The sequence below is a fragment of the Notamacropus eugenii genome, chromosome 5, assembly GCF_028372415.1.
Source record: "Notamacropus eugenii isolate mMacEug1 chromosome 5, mMacEug1.pri_v2, whole genome shotgun sequence".
Lineage (NCBI taxonomy): Eukaryota > Metazoa > Chordata > Mammalia > Diprotodontia > Macropodidae > Notamacropus > Notamacropus eugenii.
In genome coordinates, this window is record NC_092876.1 from 224,867,130 (window position 1) to 224,890,367 (window position 23,238).

Below are 23,238 nucleotides of genomic sequence, written 5' to 3' on the forward strand. Positions count from 1 at the left end.
CATTTCCTTCTCCAACTCATTTTACAGATAAGGAAACTGAGACAAACGGAGTTAAGTGACATGCCCAGGATCACACAGCTAAGGAAGTGTCTGAGGCTAGATCTGAACTCATGAAAATTCCTCTTCCTGATTCCGAGCCCACTGCTCTATCTAGTTGCCCATGACACAAGGTAGGCATCATTAAAACTATAATGTGTGGTTGTCGTATGAGGAAACTGAGTATTGACATATAAGTGTGAATACTCTCCAGGGAGAGCAGGGAGAAAAGGGAGAGGAAGGGAGTAGAAGCAGGAGAGTGGGAGAGGAAAAGGAAGAGTGAAAGATAAGTAATGTAAGAATTTGTTCTCATATCTGTAACTAAAAGTTGTATTTTAAAAAACAAGAATGATTCTTTGCAGTACTACATAAATGTTAATAGTATTTCATTTATATCTTCAATGCTAGTTCATACAAATATTTAATCTTTTGAAAATAAAATTACATATGCTGAAAAGACAAAAGCTTTCTATTATGATTTGTCAAAAGGGTGATTTTCTTTCAGAACTTCAACATTTTGAAGATATCTCAGATGAAATGTTCATCTTGTTGGGCATGAGTCTTTGAGTGTCTCAAGGATACTTACTACCACAGTCTAAAGGACAGATAAAGTAAAGTCACCTCACCCTGCCAACAGCACCTCAGTCTATTTAGAGAGAAAATGGGTCAGGGTCTGTCAGTCAGTCAAAGAGCATTTATTACTGGGCTAAGTGCTGAAGTAGTCTCAGGTTTCTCAAGTTGTCTCATAGGCCTAACAAGGCATATGAGTTTCACAGCAGAGGAAGAGGGAAGAACAGTGGTTTACTCCTTCCTATAAATTGTTCTAGTAAGGAAGCACTTACATATGTGGCAAAAACTATAACCATGCAACTTTTATTCATAATGAGTGATTACCATAGTGAATAATGCATCCTAGGAAAATGATAAGTACAGTTTATGAGCTACTGGAAAATACGTGCATGAGAATAGATATGAGAACCACCTCAGCATCAATGCTGATTAGTTAGTTGGTTGGTTTTTTAGTAGGTTCAGTTAATCATTACAAAATCAACACCAAAATGAAATGGGCCACAGTGACTAACTTATGGGCTACCACCTCAATAACAATCAGGCCAGAGTAAGCACCAGAATACTGAATTATTGAATAGTATTTACCTGCCATAAATCAATGTACAATATAATATTCCATTTTTAAGACTTTCCTTGCAAAATATCAACAGATATGAACTACACGAAAAAGTCAAAAAAGTTAGGCTAAAATAATAATACAAAATAATTGTTGAGATTTACATATGATATGCAGTGTATCTTCAATTGATAAGTAAAGTCATACTATATGCTGATCTGAGACTAGCATCTCCCTCTCTCATGTCCAGGATGGATCCCACTACTGAATGGCATGGAAGCTCTGAACTGCTCCTTTTCTAATCTGGGCAGTCTGCCCTTCTTAAACAACTTCCCCTTCCTTCCCTTCCTACTGGGACTCACCAAACTGATGTCAGACTTAGCATGGACACTCAATTGCTTGGTCCAGTGCAGTTCAGAACCCTGGAACTCAAGAGATCTGCCAGCTTTAGCCTCCCCAGAAGCAGGGACTGAATGTGAGCATGCACCCACCATACACTGTGGGATACCCGAAAGAAAACATCACAGAAGTAAAGAACCGAGTCTACCAACAATTCACTTGGAGCTCAAGGAATTTCTTTTATTATACTCATATGTAAGAGCAGCAACATTATTAGAGTAAATAAACCCAAAAGTGTTTAAAAGATTCCTGTTTGAAGGATTACAGAACTATAACACTATACCAGAACACACAAAAATAAGTTTTTCATATTTAATTTAGACTACAATGTATTTTAAAATATCGAATCCAATGCAAATTGAAGGTGGCCTCTAATTTATGATTCACAGACTATTCTTTGTAGTCTATCGATGAACTGTCTATTCTTCTCACCAATGGCAGCTTTTCCACAACACATGGACTTTAAGAAATCATTCTGAAATTCTTTTCTCTCCTTTATTTATTGGGTAACTTCTGTTTTGGTTAAAGAGCAATCCGAGAACAGTAATGTTTTAACTTGCAAGGAAGTACACCCTTATTGAGCTGGTAGAACTCCACTAATTGTATGAGATCAGTAAATCTTGTGTGGCCATCATCCAGGGTATGAAACATTTCACCATCATCTTCTAGCTGCAAGGGGAATGATAAACTGCTTAATGGTGGCAAAAATGCAAATGACTTAGACCAACAACAGCCTACAAATATCTTCTCTTCCCCTGTGAGAGTTTAGAGACCAAAATTTATGGCCCAATAGAAACAAGGCACCTTCGGAAATAGAACTGAGGAAGAATTCACTTCCTAGCTTTAATATCATTGATATAATCAAGTTAAGTATATCTAGTGAACAATGTATCTCTATCCCCCGCCCCCTGCCACATCTGCTAATCAACCTGATAAGATATACCTAGATGTATTAATAATGGAGTAGGCCTTAACACTTTGAAAAGGAAACAAAAGTTCACAACTGACTATATCTTATAGAAAACACATCTCCAGGCTTAAGTTTTGTCTCTTAACTTCCAATCAGTGTATTCAAAATAAATATTCACACAATTTGCATCATTTAATTCATTCTGAGACAATGAAATATCAACCTAACAGAACATCTTTTTTTTTTTTTTTTTTTTGCATTAAAACTCTTCGGCATTAAATAGTTAACCTCTGCAGGAAAAATATTGATCATATAATCAAGAAAGTAGGAGAATACATTTTATAGGCTCCGGATCATTCTGAAGAGAGAAAAATCAGGAGTAATGCAAGCCTCAAGCTATAACACTTAGTGAAGGGAGAAGCATTCTTCCTGGAAGTTTTAATGCCCTTGACTGAGAGCAGAGGACATTTCTGACCCTTTCCCTGGACTTCCTCCCTACCACTCAATAGCATCCCGCCCTCAAAGATGAAGAAAAAAAGTTGTCTCCTAAGTAGTGGAAGAGGAGTAACCTGACATAGGTGATTCAAATCATACAGGAACAAGAGGTGCTTAAGTTATTATTTCATGTGCCTGTGTAATAGTTCATAGAACAGGAAATACAAAACAATGGGGCACTGACTTGTTTCTATGTGAACCATCATCACCCCAAAAAAGATGAAAATGAGATTATAACAATAATGACAAACACAAAGAAACAATAAAGACAGTGCCACATCCTTACTGTCTGTAAAAATTTAGCATCTATCAAATGTTTAGCATGACATGACCTGATATGATGGCAAGGATTATACATCATAAATGCATGATCTTCCATGAAGTCATAGAGGACAAGCCCATATTAGAAATACAAGTATCATGCAGAACGCAACCAAGAAATTGTAATGGAATTGGACCATTATTATAGACTGAACCATTTCCCACAATTCCCTGGGCAGAACACTGATTCATAAAAAGTTGGAAAAAATTATACTCATAATTCAAGTTACACAGAATGAAATGCTTTCAAAATATGGAGACTTGGCTGGGGAATTAAAGATCATGTGAGAACAGTTTGAAGTAATATGTCATTCCTAGTATTTTGTTTGCTCCTACATGGATCCTCTGAATAAGCCTACAGAGGATGAGCTTATATCTCACCTCTTTTATTCAACTATAAAAATCAGGTTATTTTTAAAATGTGTACCTGTATAAGTATAAGAACACTGATTATAAATAAATAATAAATGGCAGGATAGCAACTTGCCTTAGGACTATTTCTATCTGAACCCAATTGAAAAAAGACAAGAATGATAAAATCATCATCCCAGTAATAATACTTCATTCAAAAAAAAAATTTAATTGACCTGAGCTAAGAAAATGTGCATTAACACTTCCCCAAAGTTTCACAATATTTCCTTGCAAAGACATAAATCAGGGCATTTAGGAGAACTGAAGAGAGAGAAGCTGTAAAATGATGGTTTCACAGAGAAAGAACTAAACAAAATTCAGAAGAAGGTTTCTTTACAGGGGCTTTTAACAACAGGTGGCAGGGAATACAACATCGCTAAATCAATTTTATAGAACTGAAGGAAATTCAATTTTTCAAACATTTTCTCTACTCCTATCAATTCAGACCTAAAAGATATTTGTGCCAAGCATAGCTCCAGTCAAAACAAAATCTTCCAAATAATATTTAATAAAAGAATAAAAAATTCCCAAAATTGTATTCATGGAGATAATTCCCAATACAAGAATGTGCAATTATAAATTACTTACTGGTATAATTTGAAAATGTTTTATCTTTTGTCCATGGCTCAATGAAAGTACAAAGGTTTTGGGGTTACTTTGGCTGTCCCGTACCAAGAAAACTCTAAGGAGAAAGAAGGCAGTTCAGTATGTTTCTGAGGAATGCATGAATTTCAAAGAAACAGCCAAACACAGAAGTAAATGTGCAGTTATGTCTGAATGCAGTAAGCCCACTTTTATATATACCTTTCATGTGAATTTCAATGGTATGAAACAAACTCGGCAAGGTCAAGAAATTTTGTGTAATTTTTCTCAGAAAATCTCAGCTACAACTGTCATCTAAATTAAAGTATGTCATTTTTAACAGTCTCAGTCTTTCATTTCCTAGAGCTTTCCTCCCAAAATAAAATGCTTTGTAAGCATCAACAACTGGGAACATGTGGTTTTCATATGGGGAAATTGAGTATTGACATCTAAGTGTGAATACTATTAACTAGAAGAAATGACATCGGCATCCTATTACTTTACCTCACAAGTCACATTAAGCCCTGAAAAAGAAAAATTCCCACCTGGAAAGAAGCCTTAACTACTTTTTTTTAACTTTGGTATGTTCTCTGCAATCCCTTTTGGGTTTTTTGGGGGGTGGGGAGGGTCTGGTCTGGTTGCTAATGTTACAAACGTATTACACAATGAGAATAGTAAGAGAGGAATAGATTAAATGCCATAATCTTGAAATGATTTTCTGTTTAAATAAGAGCAGAAAATTTAACAAAATGGAAAAAGCATAAGGACCTTAAAGACAATAGAAAAGAAAATTTGTAAAACAAAACAAAACTCATTTTAACCTTGAAAGATGAGGCAAAAAAAAAAAAAAAATCTTCTGATATATCAAGCTAGAAAACAAGACGTGGCCTAATGGCCTGAGAGAAAAATGCTGCCAGACATGGATCCTTATTTACCGGCAAGACAGCATAAAACCAGTTTTGTATTAATTGCTGGCAAACAGCCTGTTTTCAACAAACCCCAATGGCAAATCCTATGCTACTTTCCCTGGTGCTTAGTTAGAAAGGCATTTAGATTTGAGCTTCAGTGCCTGTCCAGTGATAGTCCCATTTCATTTGTGTTAGTGTGAAATTCCAGACATTACATCATTGGCAGATAAGACAAAAGTGAATTTTATTGGTAAATCAAGTTGTAAATCTTTTTTCTCTCCTAAGTAGTACACTACCACCACCTAGTGGATCAATTCTTTCCAAGGTGATGTAGAAAAAAGTTAAACAAAGGTATATTCTTTGTATATTCTTATAATATCAAAATGACACAAGGCTGAAGGTAGATAAAAAATAATATAAAAGTCCTCCCCTCAGCCTTTTTAAAAATCCTTTATGCCTTCTGCTCCCATTAGATTTAAATTGAGGTAGTCTTTTAAATATAACATTAATCTCTAATAAACTGTAAAATATCTCACATTTATATAATGCAGTGAGGTTAACAAAGTAATTTCCTCATGGCAACCCTGTGAGGTTGCCTGGCACATAGCAGGTAGCCAATAAATGCATACTGATCAATTAATATTTGCAAATCTTAAATATTTCTCCATTTTCAAAAAGTGCTTGTGATAATCCCTTTCATAAAAATTTCATTTACCCTTAAATCAGTATCGAGTCCCCACAAAAATCTTCTACTGAAATTAAAATATCCTTGATGTTAAATCACCAGCATCATTTGGCTAAGATAAATGTAAAAATGTTTTCTTATTATGTATATGCAAGCTACAGTAAGTCATCATTTAAAATAACTAAAAACATGAACCAGAATTAATGAAAATTTCTAAAATACTCAATATTTTCAGAAAAATATAGTTCTCTAACCAGATTTAAGCAATTTGAGAGTAGACCAGCCATGTCAATATTTTGTATCCCCCACACTAACTAACAGCATCCAACTCTCGATCTTTTTATTCATTTGCAGAACTCTTATGAAATTCTTGTTCTTGAGACCTGGATTTCAATATTTTAAGTTTTTAAACTTTACTCTCCTGATCACTTGTTCCTAGACTTTTCCTAACAGTGAGTCTTCCACAGGGTTGTTCCCTAAGGCCTCTTCTCTTCTCCCTCTCTCTCAGTAACCTTATTAGCTTCCATGGATTTAGCTATCAATGCAGATGACTCCCAGACTTATACAACCTTCAATGCTGCATCATCAGCTGTACATTGGATATTTCAAATTGAATATTCTAGAGAAATAGTAAACTCATATCCAAAAAATAAACTTATCTTGCCCCTTAAACTTCCTCTCTTCCAATTTATCTTCTCTCAAAGGCATCACCGTCATTCCAGGCTCTCAGGCTTGTTAACTTCAGCAGCATCCTCAACTCCTCCCTCTCTCTCACATGGAATCAGTGGCCCAATCTTATTGTTTCTACTTTCACAACATTTCTTGCTTTTGATTCCTCGCCTTGGGCATAGCTGCCACTTTAGTTCAGCTCTCACCAGCCTTTGCTTAGATTATTTTAAGGGTCTCCTAATCAGTCTCTCTGCCTCAAATTTTTCCCATTCCAGTCCATCCTACATAAGGCTGACAAAATAATTTTCCTTAAGCAGAGATCTAGCCATTTGTCATCCTTATGCAACCAATTCCTTTGTTTTCCTCTTGCTTATAGAAATAAAATGTAAACTCCTAGAAATAGTTTTTAAAGAGCTACACAAACTGGACTCACCAAACCTAATTTTCCAGCCTTAAAGGACATGACTCCCCATCCTAAATACTTTGTCATCTAGCCCAACTGGACTTCTCTCTGTTCCTTATATACAACATTCAATCTCCCACTTCCATGCTTTTGCACTGGATATCCTCCATGCCTAACCTAGAATGTACTACCTCCTTATATCTGCTTCATAGTCTCTCTTATTTAAGAAACTATTCAAGTATCATCTTCTGAATGAAACCTTACCTTCTTTCCCCCATATCATACCATGACGTGCACAGCCCTCCCTCACTCAAAACAAAGTCAAGTGCAAGTCATGTCATTATTTCTCTGATGGCATGGTCTTCTTTAGCAACAAAGGATGAACATACATACACCATATTTACCTCTCTCTCTCTCTGTATATAGACACACACAAACATACCATATATATGTACATACATGTAAAAATATATGCTTTATAAATAGGCTGTATATACTTTTATATGTACTTGTCTCCCCCTATTAGAATACAAGGCAATTGCAAGTTGGAATTGTTTCATTCTTTGTGCTTGTACCTACCCTCTTGTACCACCACCACCCCGGGGGCTCCACAGCCCCAGGCCCATAATAGGTGTTAAAAATGAACGCTTGCTTTATTGATCTGAGGGTAGGAATCTTAACAATCTGCAGACAGTTTTGGTTGGCAAACCCAGTAAATTTTAAATATTCTTCAATTATGTGGCTACCTTTATTAAAATATTAAAATTAAGATAAAAGGGACGGGTAAGAAAACAATACGCACTGTGGGAATTCAGATAACACTACAATATCATCATAACAGAATAAGTTCTATGGATAAACTCCTATAAAGAAACTGCATCATACCAAGACCAACTTTGTCCACAAAGTACTTTGTGGTACTTTAGAACATAAAACTTTTTTTAAGCTTCACTAAAGAAAAAAGAAAGGTCTCGTGAGTATTACCCACATATTAAATGTTATAACTTTCTTTGCTTGCATTTATTTGGTTCATCAAAGAACCAAAGAAAATCTAGGAATATAACTCTAAACAACGGCCCCGAATCACACTTAACATTTCTCATAATCTCTACCAATTAGGAATATAAACAAGTTAGAGAGGATTAAAAGCTGACAGTGAAAATAAGCAGAAAATCTGTATCACAAATAGGAAAGAACCAGCATTTAATTAATTCAGACAAGCTCCTCCTCTTCCCTTTCCCTCTCTGGGCAGAGGCTGGAATAGTGGACAATTATTCCTCAGTCTAAAAAACTATCTTAAAAATACAATTAGTGGGAATAAATTTGAGGAAATATGTACACACTAATATAGCAAATTAGTTGTATGATTAAATCAAAACATGTTTGTTGTTGTCATTTCTTCCCCAGCCACCGCTGCCAACGTAACTGGCACCCAAAACTCAAGCTCTGTTTTTCTCCAATAATGAACATCTGTGACCAACAATAAACTTTCTCAAATTGGCACACAGTGGGAAATGTAACTGATGGCGGAGGACTCAACTGAGGAGAATCTTCCTCATTTGTTTTTGCTTTCATCTGTTTTGTGCCTTGTGACCATGAAAAGGCCAGTCATGGACTATGGGAGGAGCACAGAACAGGCACACTCCATCCAGGCATGGATGTGCTCTTGTCTCTATACCTCCTACTGAAAGCAGCTGTTAGACACTGTACTTACCCATCTACAAGTCCTTGCTGAATGATCAATCGTTGAGCCTCATCTCTGGAAATTCTGTGATGAAACCATGGCTGTGCCCTATGAATAGCTGGAGAAATTATATGAATATATTTCAAGATTTCTCTCTTAAGATTACAAGTCAAGTGAAGTTTCTACCACATCCATCCTGAAGTCAGCTACACATTTACAGGAATTCTATTTCCAGTAACAAACAAACATACCTAAGTTTGCTGAGGAACTTTGAGAAGCAGTGGGGCTACCATGTGCGTTCAGTCGTAAACATCCTTTTTTCTGAGCAGGGAAGGAAAAAAAGCACTTTTCAAATTTTCAATGGAAAAAAACAAAAATTATAAATAATCTTTTAAAAAGAAATTTTTATTATACCCTCCATGCTAATCCTTCTTCAACAGCAACTGAAAGAGCTTCAGTAGGATTTTCTATAACTCTGCTTTTATGGCCTGAGAAGTCCATTGCAACAAGGGAATTCTCTGAGATGCTTCTCTGAAAAAAAATTCACTTTTAATATTAAAATTTTTTGGTAGGTTGTCTTCCAATATTGTTCTTCATTCTAGGGCATGATGATCCACCGAGCAAGGAGGGCTGACAAACCAAACCAAAAACCTTCAGGGAAATTAAGAAGTTAAAACATCTGTGGGTTTCTTTTATTATAGAGGTCCTAAAACAGAAAAAAAAAAACATTTGTTTTGATTATTTTAAGTGGTTAGTACAATAAGATTAAGTTAACAGACTACAAAGATTAAAAACATACAGTACAGAGAGAATCCATCTGTCAAGTGAAGCAATACTATCTGCTCACATTCTCATTTAGGGTTGAAAAAATACAACTCAGAAGGGAATAATCATTTCAATGGCCTTCAATAATCTTTTTAGTTCTTGCTGGCATGAGACAATGTCTCTCTCATCCCTTTGTTCAGCATTAAGAGACCTGTCTTTAGAGCACTTATATTTATTTGTTTTATCTCACTAAGTGAAAATTGTGTTTTATAAAGTTACAGGATAATCTAGAATTTTCAGTTAAGAGAGAAATTATCTTGTAACTTTATAAAACACAATTTTCACTTTGTAAGGCAGAACAAATAAAACTGAGAGCTCTAAAAACAAATCTCTTTATGCTGAACAAAGGGATGAGAGAGACATTGTCTGATGCCAGCAAAAACTAAAAAGCCTATATGCCATCTTGATTCAATCCAACAACTTTCTCCATTTCTTTCCTCCAAAGTTGTGAACAGACACCCTGATATCTAATTATCAATTTTTGTAGTAATAGTAGTAGATGAGATTTGCTTCCCAACAACACTGAGTCAGTAGTCCTTAGACTAGCAAACTGCAAAAATAAATAAATAAATAAACCGGAGTCAGTAGAATCTCAATTCGGGCGACAATAGAGTTGAACACACCGTATTTCGTCTCTCCACCCCCACCCCCAAATAATGATAACCTTCCAAAAGGACACAGAGTCTTTAATAGTTATTTCCCATCAGATAATAAGGAAAGGGCAAAAATAAAAATGAAGATCTAATGGTAAATTAGTTTCCTACCTGCATCTGGGGGACCCCATGGCTCAGTAAGGACTTTTTAGATCTGTCTTCTTGGATCCAGCCAGTCCTTGTTTCATATAACAGATCACAGTCAAATATGTGTTTGAATAAAAACACTCCCCACAAAAAATCTTAGGACTTACTTCGTGCCACATAGCACTTCAGAGTATATTACCATATTGTGATGTTGTCTTCAAACCACACTGGAGCAGCCAACCATCTTTTTTTATGTTTCATCTCTATTTCTAGAGATCCTGCATGCAATCTTCCATTTGTTAGAGGGTCCTTTATGTTATAACTGACAGCTGCTCTTTCCAGACAGATGCTGTCTCTGTAATCTCTATTTGCTGTCACACCTTAGTTTGCCCTTTTCACCCCGTGATCTTATGGGCACGGCTGTCGACCAGCCAGATGTACTTCTGCTTTGCTGACATTAATGAAACGCCTCCACCTGCCTCAAACACATAGGTCTGCACTGAGTATCTAGCCTCCATCATAATGGTAGCTTTATCCTTAGAATATCTCTATCTTCACATGCCAAGATGGGCTATGTAATCTAAAGTTTCTGATAACATAGAAATACTGTTAGGAAAGAAAAATAAACACAATCAGGTGTTTCTTTTTTTTTCCTGGAGTACATAAGTCAGCAATGAAAAAAAAACAAGATCTTATACCCCTAATTACTTGACTGTAAGGGGGGAGAAAACCAATGCAGGAATACAGAAAGTGTCTATTTCCCCTGGCATAATGACAATTAAAAGTATGAAGAATTTATCTCTAACACAGAAATGTGAGGAATAATCTGACTTAAAGAGTTGTTTTCAGCTTGTTCATTCTACCACAGAGGAAAGCAACAGTAAAAGCATTATTAGAATCTGTGAAGTTAAGTTAAAAATCTCCTTTTTCTAGCATTTTCCTCTGAGGAATGGACAAAGTACTCCCTGTACAGAGAAGGCTCTGTGGCTTCACCAGGACCCATCAAGTTAATATCCTAAGCCATCAAGATATGATTTTTGCATTGAAATATCCCACTATCAGTAAGATTTGCATTCTCCTTATCTTTTCTGGGACTAGTAAAGGACAAAAACACTCATTATCACCTATTCCTACTTTTACTCTTATTGTGATACAGCTGGTTAGGATCAGCAGTTCAGCTGATAGCAAGAAATAGAGATTCTTGATGTACAAACAGCTGACGTTCTTACATGTGTTTATAAGCTATTGGTATGCCTCATTAGGCAGTTAGGTGGTACGATGGATAAAATGAAGGATCTAAAGTCAGAAAGAACCTAGTTCAAATCCTGCCTTAGTCACTTAGAAGTTGTGTGACTCTGGGCAAGTTAGTTAAAGTCTTTTTACTTCATTTTCCTCATCTGTAAAATGGAGATTGCAATATTATGTATGATAATTATACATATTATCACTGTACTTACCTGCCAGGATTATGAGGATAAAAATCAGACATTTGTAAAGCACCCTAAAAACTTTAAAAAGTTACATAATGCTAGTTTTCATTACTATTGAGGGTGGTATTATGAAAAAATCCCTACTTTTGAAAGGGAATGAGCAAAGCAGTCATTTAAATATGCCACTGGGATTCTGTGTGAGCAAAAGGAATCACAGACTGTACCCTTGATGTAAAAAGTTATTCTTAAGCACAATTTTAAAATAGTGGAGGATAGCAATGTTGCAACTAAAATCAGGCCTTCACAAATGTCCCTGTATGAATCAAAAACAGTTGCTCCACCGACAGCATATGCACAAATAAACGTCCTTGTCGCATTTATGATGAATCAGGGAGGCAGGACCCAATAGTTCACATACTGCTCTTACATTTCCATTCAGGTTTTGTTTTTGTTTTTTTTCTGGAAAGCAATCTGCATTTTAAAGGATCTGCATTCATTGTTTTATAAATATATTGTGGTGTTAGGTGATAAGTGAGTCATTAGTAGATGAAAGGACTCAATGCAAAAGGATTAATCCCATACCAGTCTTTTCATTCATAAATAAACTCAGAAGATGGTCAACAGTTGTACTACCTCCAAATAGGGTACATACCTGCATACTGTTACTTTCAGAACATGAGTGATGAGGACAGATGGATAGTAATATATTTTCTAAAAATTAAACAACTGCCCACCCCCCAAAAAAATTAAGTTGCTGTCTTGAACAGCAGAATTTTAGTTCTTTGAAAAAGAAAGTGCAGCTACCAAAGGAAGATGTTGGGTTTTCTGTGTGTGCGTGTTTGTGTGTGTCTGTTACACACACACACCCTTTTAGGATTAGGTCTGCAATAACTATTGCTATCCAATGCATATGGGGTCTTATTGATTTAGCATTCCTTCCCAATGATACAGATCAATTCACTAACGCCTTCCCATGCCTAAGTTTACCAAAGAAGTTTAGCCAACACAATTCTCTATATTCTCTGGATATCACAAGAATATAATAACCCTCAAACTCACAAATCTATTTTTCTTGTGCATAAGGATAAGTGATCAAATTATTTGCAAAATGCTCATTTTAAAGTGGTCACTTTTAGAAAATTCAACAAGATACGTAGCTCTTAGTTTGTGGTTTGTAGGCAGAACAATACAAAGATGGAAACTCACTCTTCTGTAACTTAAAGTAACATCACTAACTGCTTCGGAGCTCTTTTCCTGTATAGTCTATCAAGCTTTCTAATCAACATTATTTCATGCCTCATTCCTAGAACTGAGCATTTCATCTGCTACATTACACGTAGGGTAAATGTTCTTTCCTTGGGCACAGCCATGAAGAGAATATTTTAAATCCAAGAGCAAATGCAGGTTCCAAAAATACAAGTTAATCTACTTGTAACACCAGCATGGAAATCTAAATTCTAAATATATTTATCATTATGGGGTACCTCCAAGATAGCATGCTATATATTTAAAGTACAGAAATGTATTTCTTGAATTAACATACAGGAAATTAAAGTCAGATCTTGAGTAAGGGAAATAGGTATTTGTATTGTAGCACATTTTAAAGGACCCCATGCTATGATGCATGCACCAATAAATGCCCTGGTTGCGTAGATAATTAATTAGTACCATTCCATTTTTTTTCTAGAAGGTGATCTACACTTAGACAAATCTACATTCATAGTTTTATAAATACATTGTAGTGATGGGTCGTAAGCCAAGAGTTGAAAGAATATCATGCCTTAGTCTTCCCAGGTCCAAATGACTGGCTGAATTAAAAAAGCAAACCTTTCACAATCACACAAATTCACTCATGAAATTAATATGATCTACAATTTCACTATTAAGAGCTGATTCTTAAAATAACTTTTCTCAAATATTTCAAGTACAGCTCAAAAACACAGATACAATTTTCAACAAACTTGTAAGGAACAAATGACGCTTAACTGGGAAGGGGATATATCAAGAAATACCGTGAAAAAACAAAAAGCATTAATAAAACTTGAAAAATAAACTGCAAAGCATAACAAAAGTAAAATGAGACCGATAACAAAGGGACATCATCACATAAGATTTCTGTGATAAGTCTAGAGAAAAGAAAATAAAACATGCCTGTTCATTATTTCTTCCTAGTGAAGTAATATAACTTAGAACACCAAACTGAACAGTATCACATTAAAGTAAGGGACAAATTCAGTACACTGGCACAGTACTTACCATAGGCGACATGTTCTGAGAGCTGCAACCACTTCTCCCTGGACATGGATGCATATAATTCTGGTACAGCTGCATCCCATACTGCAAAAAGAAATGAATATCTTCATCACTTTCATCTCATTAATTACAGAGAAGAAATGTCTCTCTCATGCAAAAATATCATCTTCACATTTTACTTCTCACTTTAATTTATCACAATACTTTGTAATTGTACACGTTCAATTTAAAATAACTTCTGAAATATATATGTATAAAATCAGAAGCTTTGCTAAAGAAAAAATCAGAAGTGAGTTGTGGTTTAAAAAAAAAAAAACACCTTAGAACACTACCTAATGGAAGTCATCATTTCTCTCCAAAATTCAAGTTTCCAAAGATCACAGAATATCATTTCTATATTACTTATTTAAACATCAAATAGGCTGTATTTTGTGAAGCATGCTGCTTGCCAGTTGGGAAACTTAAACAAATTACTGGATAACCAAGTTAAAATTTGTTATACAATTTGGTCTTAAATCTCTTAAGATTCCATGTTTACAAAAAGCACACAGGGAGGATTCATTTTCCTAAAAATGAATGCTATGAAGTGGTTGCAGATAGTTGAATTTGCACTGAAGTTATAATTATGTAAAATATGGTAACAAGTTTCAGTCCAATGGAAATATGCAATGCTAATTCAAATAATGTGATCACTTTACAGGATTTGTTATTTGAGCTAAATGGGACCTAGCTGTACCTTTAAAAGGTTCCTTCCAATAGAGAACCATAGGATTCAGAACAGTGAATCAAGGTCTATAGATTATTTTAAAAATTCTCACATAGTTAAGACTCCTGAGGTCATGTCTTTAGGTGTCATAGGCAATGTTTTAGAAAAATCAAATACTTTGGTGATGTCAAAAGTATTGTCACTTCTTTCATTTTTTGCTCAAATTTCCAGGAATTCAAAGTAGAAGGGAACAGGGAAAAGAATTCCACATTCAAGCAGAAGAACAAATGAACACAGGTCATTTGAACACAAGCAAAAAATGCTTACTCTCAACATTAATCTTTACATTATGCATGTTGTTAGCGTTTATACAATAGACAGTCAAGCAGCAAGAAAACACCTGGAAAGCAAATCTAGAGCAGAAGTTCTTAACCTGGGGTCTGGGAACTTTATATATGCATTATATGTATACACATATGTATGCATATAAGTATATGCACATATATGTGGGCATATACCCATTTGTGTACATATGTGTATATATGTATATCCATGTGTGCATGTTTTATATATCTAAATAACTGTTTTTCAACATAATTGGTTTCCTTTTGTAACACTACACACTTTACTTTGTACATTTAAAATATTATTCTGAGAAGGGACCCACAGACTTCACCAGAACACTAAAGGGATCCATGACATACAAAAAAAAGGAGTTAAAAATTCCTGATATAATTGCTATTGCGATTTGAGATATGTGAAAAATGCAATTCCTTTCCACAAACTTGTTTTTGAGTAGTTGTCTCCTGAAACTGGGGGCTATTCCTTTAGGCTTATTCTGCTTTCTACATGAAACATCAATGCAACAGGATTTCTTTCTACTCCGTGATAAATTGTCTTCTTTGCAAAGAGCTACAATTTACTTAAAAGAGAGATTTAGGGTAAGCAGTGGAATGAAAATCTCACCCTCAGGATGTATATTGTTGGAAATACTTGAAACTATTCAGAAGAATTAGCTCCTCCTAGAGATATTTTTTAACTTCAAAAATGGGAAAAGAACTTATGTTGCATGCACCAACTTATTTTTAAGTCAAAGAAAAAGGATGATTTTTAAGGTTCTGTTTTTACCCCATACAGATAAACAGCTTTATCTATACATCTATATTAAACTCCTTTTTCAATCTTAAATTATCTGATGCTTTTCTTTAATTATTTGAAGAAAAATGATCATTGGATCTGTGGGTATTTTCTCCAAAGGTGTGGATCTTAACCTATCCATGCCTTCTCATTCATGAAGATTCTTATACATGGATGGAGAATCTACCCAGTGCCCTTGAGGGAATCCTCTAGTCAGGATCCTTAATGAAAGGATTTATTCTGTAAAAGTTGGACTCCATCTAAAAGCCACACCCAAGGATTCAGAAGGCCACATATGGCCTTGAGGCTACAGGTTCCCCACCCCTGCTATTTCTTTTACTATTTTGTGGGCTCCAATACAATACACAGGCTAATTCACTGTCCATGTTATCCCTTCCTCTCATTGCATGACTGACCCATTTACTTTTGTATTCATGAATTTCTCCTGATGATGCTTTAATTGGGGAATTAGAAGGGGCAGGGAGGGGAGAGTTAAATGGTTCCTTGTGCATAAATAAAAAAATCTTTTGCATTAGGATACAGTCTACTTATATTCATTATATATCTTTTCATTACCATTTTGGTCACTTGTAATTTGTATTCTAAGATTGTAACATTCAAGATTTGCATTCCACGTAACATTATTAGAACACTAATTTTTAAATACGTGCTTTAAGTACATTTTGAATAGGTTTTAAATATGTGTTTTCATGACATTAGAACCACTAAAACTGCAACAAAATTTCCAAAATTTATTTCAACCCACTAGCCTCTTTCTAGTCAGTTCTAGGGGTTTAGATGATTGTCCATTAGTAGTGCCTGTCTAAAATATACATACTAATGAACTAATTGGACAGGTGGACCATCAGAAAGTATGTCATGTTCTGGATAATACGTATTTGTCATTAACTTGATTTATCTTTTCCTGCATGGATTACTAGGTAATATCCTAGAAAGGTTCTCTTTATGATTATATTAAGATGGTAGAAGATTTCTTGATAGCAAACTGTTTAGTGATGCTCTGCTTATCAGTATCAAGTTAGGAATAAAACAAGGAGACATAGGTGATTTCCGGGATCACAGGATATCTGCACAAAATCTAAACGGAAGAGAAATTCCCCATAGATGATGTCTACTTGGTACAATTTAAAAATGATACCTGATTGGCCCAGAATGTCATAGGAATGTTTCAGTGAGCTTCCTAACTACTCCCACTACAATGGTTCAATTTACAGTCACCTCACCATCACGGTTGCCCTCTGCTGGACATGATACACATTGTCAATGTTCTCCCTAAATGGTGACAGCCAGTGGAGCACTGTGAAACCATCATTTATCTTTTTTAGAATAATATATTTCTATTATTATAGTCAAACATGGCCTTAGGTTTTTTGTTTGTTTGCTTTTGGTTTTTATGTCACCAGACTCATCTTGAGCTTACAGTTTATTAAGGTTCCTAGATCTTTTCCACATGAACTGTTTCTTAGCCATGCACTCTCTATCCTAAATTTCTTCCAGTTTTTTTAAACTTAAAAAGCTCTAGTGTTATCCCTATTAAATATCCTCTGAATATGAAACTCCTTTGATTGGTTGCATGTATTCAAATTTGTATTATTAGAAGTCATAATTATGTAAAATATGTAAGTTATCCCAGCCAACTGGAAATAAGCAACATGAATTCTAATAATGTGACTACTTCAGGTGGATTTACTAAATGCAATAATCAGGACTGAGATGTATAATATACACCCCCGATCAATGCAGATATGCATCTATTTTGCAATGTTTAAAATTTAGTGATGCCAGAGGCACAGAGGGGTTAAGTGACTTGTCAGGGTTATAGAGTCAAAGGTGTTAATAAGGATTGTTTTTTTAAAAATAAACTAGAAGAATGCAAAAGAAGCATAAATCCTTAACTGTCCATTCACTGGATTCTACTAAGTATTTATGTAAGTACCCCAAATAGCTTTATAAGGAAAAAATGTGTTAGATATATGTATATATGTATAGTATTTGTACCTGAAGACAATACCAAATGATCACAAAGCCCCTTCAGATTTATTAGTCCACTTTATAAATTAAATTGGTAGGCCAATTTTTATTTTAATATAAATATATTAAACAGAAATTTGTTAAACAAACACATTTATAATGTTAAGTCTTCACCAACATAGCTTGGATGAGTTCAGATTACTAGACTGGGGTTAGAACAAAGTCATATCAGCAGAAGAAGCTTAACTGCATGTATTGTGGAAATTAAGTATTTGGAAAAAACACTGAATTTTTAGAAACAAAAACTGCAACAAAATAATTCAGAGTGATAATTATGCTTTTGCTTATGTAGATGTCATATCTCAAGAGCAATAATACCGGTAGGATGGTGCCATGTTTTACTTTGTAGAAAACACGTTAAATTTTATGACAGAGAATCTGGCTTCAAGTCCTGTTCTGTCACTTACTACCTAGCTGACCTTAGGCAAGCAATTCACCCTCATTTGTGCTCAGTTTCCTCACCTGTAAAATGAAGGGGTTGGATCATATGACCTCAAAAGTCCCTTCTAGCTCTAAATAATCCATGACTCTAAGAGGGTTTTTTGTTGAACATAAATATAGTATTCCTCAGATGACCCTTTTTCAATCAATGCAAGACCATAGTTATTGAAAGAATGAGTTTTAACCCATCTATGTCATTGCCTCCAAAGTGGGGATCTTTATTAAGAAATAGCGAACAAGCTCAAAGTGGCATTAAACTGACTTGTATCCAAGTGATGGTATAACCATCATTTGAATGTTGTTTTTATTTTCTTAATTTATTTTATTTAATTTATGGAGTAAAACAAGCATTTTCACAGTATAATAAAAAAGCGTTCACACATGAAACTATAAATCTGCTATGCACAACTTGCTATTTCTTTCAAATACACAATAAAATTTCATGTAAATTTCTTTTTTTTCCTCCTCTTTGTTCTTCCTTTCTCCCTGGATGGCTACCATTAGACACAAATAGGTATAGATATATAAAATCATTCCATACATACTTCTATTTATCAGTTCTTTCCTTGGATGAAGGCAAGATGTTTCCACTCATCCCTTTTTTTCTATTCCTCTCCTCGGTGTGTACATTCAACTAAGAGAACTCTTCATAACCTCCAAAGGAGTGAATACCCAAACTAAAAAGTTTAAGAATTGTCTTCCTTGCACCAGTGATCTGTATGTATTGTAAATACAGATCTAAGAAATTATATTCAAAGCAAAATTTATAAAAGAATTAAAATTTTAGTGGTGGAAGAGAACGTGGAACCCATGCATTTAACCTAATAATTAGGAAATCTAAAATAATTGCATCATATTACTACCTGGGTACATTTTTCTAAGTAGATGACCATCAACTGTAACATGGATAACATTTTGATAAATGAAGAGGAAGCATTGTTAAAGACAGATGCTTTACAGAATTTATTTTATCTTGGAAATATTACAATGCCAAAGACTACCATTATTTGTGTTGTATTAATTTAGGGCAGAAATAAACTAAACTGTCCTTAAATGTAATAAGTCTTACTGAAAGGACAAATTTAAAGTCATCACATTGTAATTAACATGAAACTTAGAACCTCTACAATTTTTTTTTAAATGGAGAGAGAGAGAGAGAGAGAGAGAGAGAGAGAGGAAATGCTTCTAACTTTTGGTAACATTTAATGTTGCGAAATTCCTCTACTTTTCATGGTAAAAGTATTTGACAAGAATTAGCTCCACAAGAAAGTACCTTAAGCAATCTAATCGCGGTCACCCAGCACGTCCTATTCTGCTCCTCATCTGCATAGAGCAGTTTCAGGTCTCGGCTCCCTCCTGCTTTGTTAGGCTAGAAGGCCACAGCACATTGTTTAGCATTAATGCATATCTTGAAGGTAACACCTGTTGAAATAAAAGCCACTAAAATTCTCCTATTTATGAGAAAGCTGCTTCTTTTTTATCTTAAGAAAAAGTTAAAAGAAACTAAAGCTTACCTAAAAAAACTGTGGCCTGTTTTTATGCATGTAGCAAAATAGTAAGCCTGTACCTTTAAACAGAATCCATAGTTTGCTGGGGCTCCATGGGTCTTTTTGCCTGCCAATGCCATGTAAATATCACTATTGCCAAATTCACTGAAAAACTGCAAATGTCGTGGTTCCTAAAAAGAAATGAAATGGAAACATTTTAACAGCTTCAGCTTACTTGAAACTTTTTTTCCTAATATGCCTAATTTGTACTATGGAAGCAGAATTTTAAAATATCAGGAGATTAAGGATGAAATCTAACCCTAATGCCACCAAAGCAAAAAAAAAAAGCAAAACAAAAAACCAAACCCACAGACAAAACTAGGTTATTGCATTATTTATTCAAGGCTTCTTAAATAGGATACAGAGACCCTTTGCAGGGGTCTATAGGTAGATTTCAGGGGCTCCATGAATTTGAATTAGGAAAAAATGTTTTTATTTCATAGAACTGGCTTCCTCTGTAATTCTGTACATTTGTTTGATGCATTTTTTTAAAAAATTTCATCTGAGAATAGGTCCATAGGTTTTTGCCAGACTTGGCAAAGGAGTTCATGCCATAAAAAAAAGACTAAGACCTCATACATGAAATAATCCTTTCAACCTCTGCCCTATTTCAAAATCCTAAGAATACACCAGGGAAAAGATACTTTTCATCTGCAAATTGATAATCATTATTCACACTTGGAAAAAGTTTTACCATAATGCAAAATACAGCTTTGCCAATTTTGCGGTAACCATCTACCTCACACTTTCTGCAAAGAAAAAAAAGATAACCAAGTTGGAATAATTTTCTTCCTTAACCAGTTTTTCTAACATTTGAACATAAAAATGGCAACTAAGGCAAATGATGATCTCAAATAGCAGCTAAATAAACAAACAACTAAAAAATAAAACAAAAACCTTCACGACAGAAAACAGATAATGTCTCCTGCTTCTTTTAGAATTTAACACTTCTCACATTCAGCTATAAAATAACACACTGTACACAATATCAATGCAAGCTATACAACTATATATTCCTTTACATGGTGAAAGATATATTACATAGGTAAATTTAATGAAATTAGTGGATAAGGAACTATGTCTAAATTTAAAGGCAAAGCAGAATTTTGAATGATTATTTCTTCCCTAGGAAATCAGTGATATTTAGGATACGGTCATGGGAAATTACCAGGTCATTTTGCTTTTCTGATAGGTTAATAACACAGAGGAGCGCTGGAGTTTGGGCTCGAAAGTTTAATCAGGATGGTCCAAACTCACCTACTTCTCAAGAGGCTATACCCAGGGTATAAGCAAGGAAACCTGCAGAGAACAGTGGTAATAAGACTGGAATAGGAGTCAGAATATGAGTTTCAGTCTGTTTTGCCACTGAACTATGTGAGCTGTAGCATGTCATTGGTCATCTCTAGCTCCTGATTTCTTAGAAAAGTATTGTGGAATCATAAGGTTAAGAGAATGCCAAAGTCCCTCCCAGATCACTCTAAACAACCTTCTCAGTGAGTGGTTATCCAATTTTTGTTTGCCAATCCCTAAAATGAGAAGGAACCTACTCCCTTCTGAGGAAGTCCAATGTACTTTTGGACAGTTCTGATTACCAGGAAGTTTTTCTTAACGTGGAGTTTGAATTTGCCTCTGTCTCTGTAACTTCCATCCACTGCTCCGAGTTTTGCCCTTTAAGGATAAACAGAATAATACTAATCCCTATTCTTAGTTATAGTCATTTAAATCTTTGAAGGTAGTTATATTTTCTCTAAATCTTCTCTCCTCAAAATTTCTTAAACTAATTGTGGCAAGGCATGATTGCAAGGTCCTTCTCCTAGTCAGTTTTCTTCCTCCAGGCATTATCCGGCATAGAACTGAACACAGTATTCTGGCTTTGTTCTGGATGCTATACTTCTCTTGATTCAGGCTAAGATTATATTTCCTTTTTTTTTTTTTTTGACTGCCATGATATATTACTAAAATACGCTAAAGTCTACTGAAACCTACAATTCTTTTTTCAAACTAACTGCTGAGTAAGCCAGTTTCTATTTGTGCAGTTGACTTTTTTACTCCAAGAATGGGGCTTAATCTATATTCTTACTAATTTCATTTTATTAGATTTGACCCAGTCAGGTCTTTCTGGATCCTGTCAACCAACTTTACTAGCTATTCCTCTCAATTCAGAACTTTACAACTAGAAAGGATCCTAGAGGTCATTTAATTTTTCATCTATTAAAGGAATGTACTGAACTTGATTATCTTTAAGGTCTCCTCTAATTCAAACATCCTATGACTGGGAGGGCAGAAGTAAGATGGTGGATTAGAGGAATTTACGAGCTGTTCTGCCAACATTTCCCTCCAAACAACTTTAAACTAACTCCTCAAATCACATTTTGGAGCAGAAAAGACAACAAAAGTCAGAGCAAGGTCATTTTTGTAGACTGCAACAATTTCAGACATCAGCAAGAGAGGTCTGTAACACAGGGGTAGGAATCACCCCTGAGTACAGCAGCAGCAGTCATGGGTCTTGAAGGTGGCTAGGACAACAGCAGCAGCAACTTTGAGAGCTCTGAACCCAAAGAAATGGTAAGGGGATTGATGACTGGTCAACAAGAGATTATGGGAGACCCCTTGCTGGCACTGGATGCAACTGGCACTGATTAATGACTCTATTACTGACACACAGCTATTGGTTGTAGTCTAAAGGCAGAAGGGGATGCCTTTGGTCACTCACAAAGGAGGAAAGGCCCTGGTCTAAGTTCCAGGTTGAGAGCAACACTACCACTTGTGGCTACAGAAGATCAAGGACCCCAGTGACATTTCTGGGATAAGAGGAATGTTAACACTTGCAGTTGCAGGAGAACAGGGTAAAGATGAGAGTACAGACTAAGAGAGCAGACACCACACCTCTTCCCTGGATCACATCACTTTGGAAACACCAAAAATTTGAAATCTTCCAGAACTAGCTTTGAAAACAATAGAACAAAAAAGGCTGAAGTTTTGGACAATGTGTCCTCCCAGCCCCAGGGATACAGAGCCCAAATTCAACATAACATTCAAAGACAAGAAATAGACTGGAAAAATGAGCAAACAACAAAAAAAGAACTTCTCCATAAAAAGCTACTATGGTGGCATGGAAGACCAAGATATAAACTCAGAAGAAGACAATAATGTCTCACAGCTACAAGCAAAGCCTCAAAGGAAAATGCTAATTGGACACAAGCCCAATAAGATTTCCTTAGAGCATTAAATAAAGAGGTAAGAGTGGTAGAGGGAAAATTGGGAAAAGAAATGAGAGTGTCACAAGAAAATTAGGAAAAGACAATTAATGGCTTGGTAAAAGAGGCACAAAAACGCTGCAGAAAATAACACCTTAAAAAACAGAATTGGCCTAACAATAAAAGAAGCACAAAAATTCCCTAAGAAAAGAACTAATTAAAAAGCAGAATTGACCAACTGAAAGCTAATGACTCCATAAGATATCAAAAAAGAATAAAAT

The 23,238-nt window shown here is 35.1% G+C and overlaps 1 protein-coding gene across 3 annotated transcripts in view; it reads right to left on the reverse strand.

Moving 5' to 3' along the window:
• Positions 1 to 1,720: 1,720 nt before the first annotated feature.
• The window catches only part of GRB14 (growth factor receptor bound protein 14), a 156,139-nt gene continuing 134,621 nt past the window's right edge, over positions 1,721 to 23,238 (reverse strand). For all 3 annotated transcript variants that reach the window (XM_072612169.1, XM_072612170.1, XM_072612171.1), the window contains 8 exons: positions 19,781 to 19,891; positions 19,487 to 19,582; positions 13,881 to 13,961; positions 9,044 to 9,160; positions 8,881 to 8,950; positions 8,660 to 8,747; positions 4,287 to 4,380; positions 1,721 to 2,230 (listed from right to left, as the gene is read on the reverse strand). In XM_072612169.1, the coding sequence (XP_072468270.1) occupies positions 2,084 to 2,230; positions 4,287 to 4,380; positions 8,660 to 8,747; positions 8,881 to 8,950; positions 9,044 to 9,160; positions 13,881 to 13,961; positions 19,487 to 19,582; positions 19,781 to 19,891 (804 nt within the window). In that variant the 3' untranslated portion in view covers positions 1,721 to 2,083. The remainder of the gene's footprint in view (positions 2,231 to 4,286; positions 4,381 to 8,659; positions 8,748 to 8,880; positions 8,951 to 9,043; positions 9,161 to 13,880; positions 13,962 to 19,486; positions 19,583 to 19,780; positions 19,892 to 23,238) is intronic.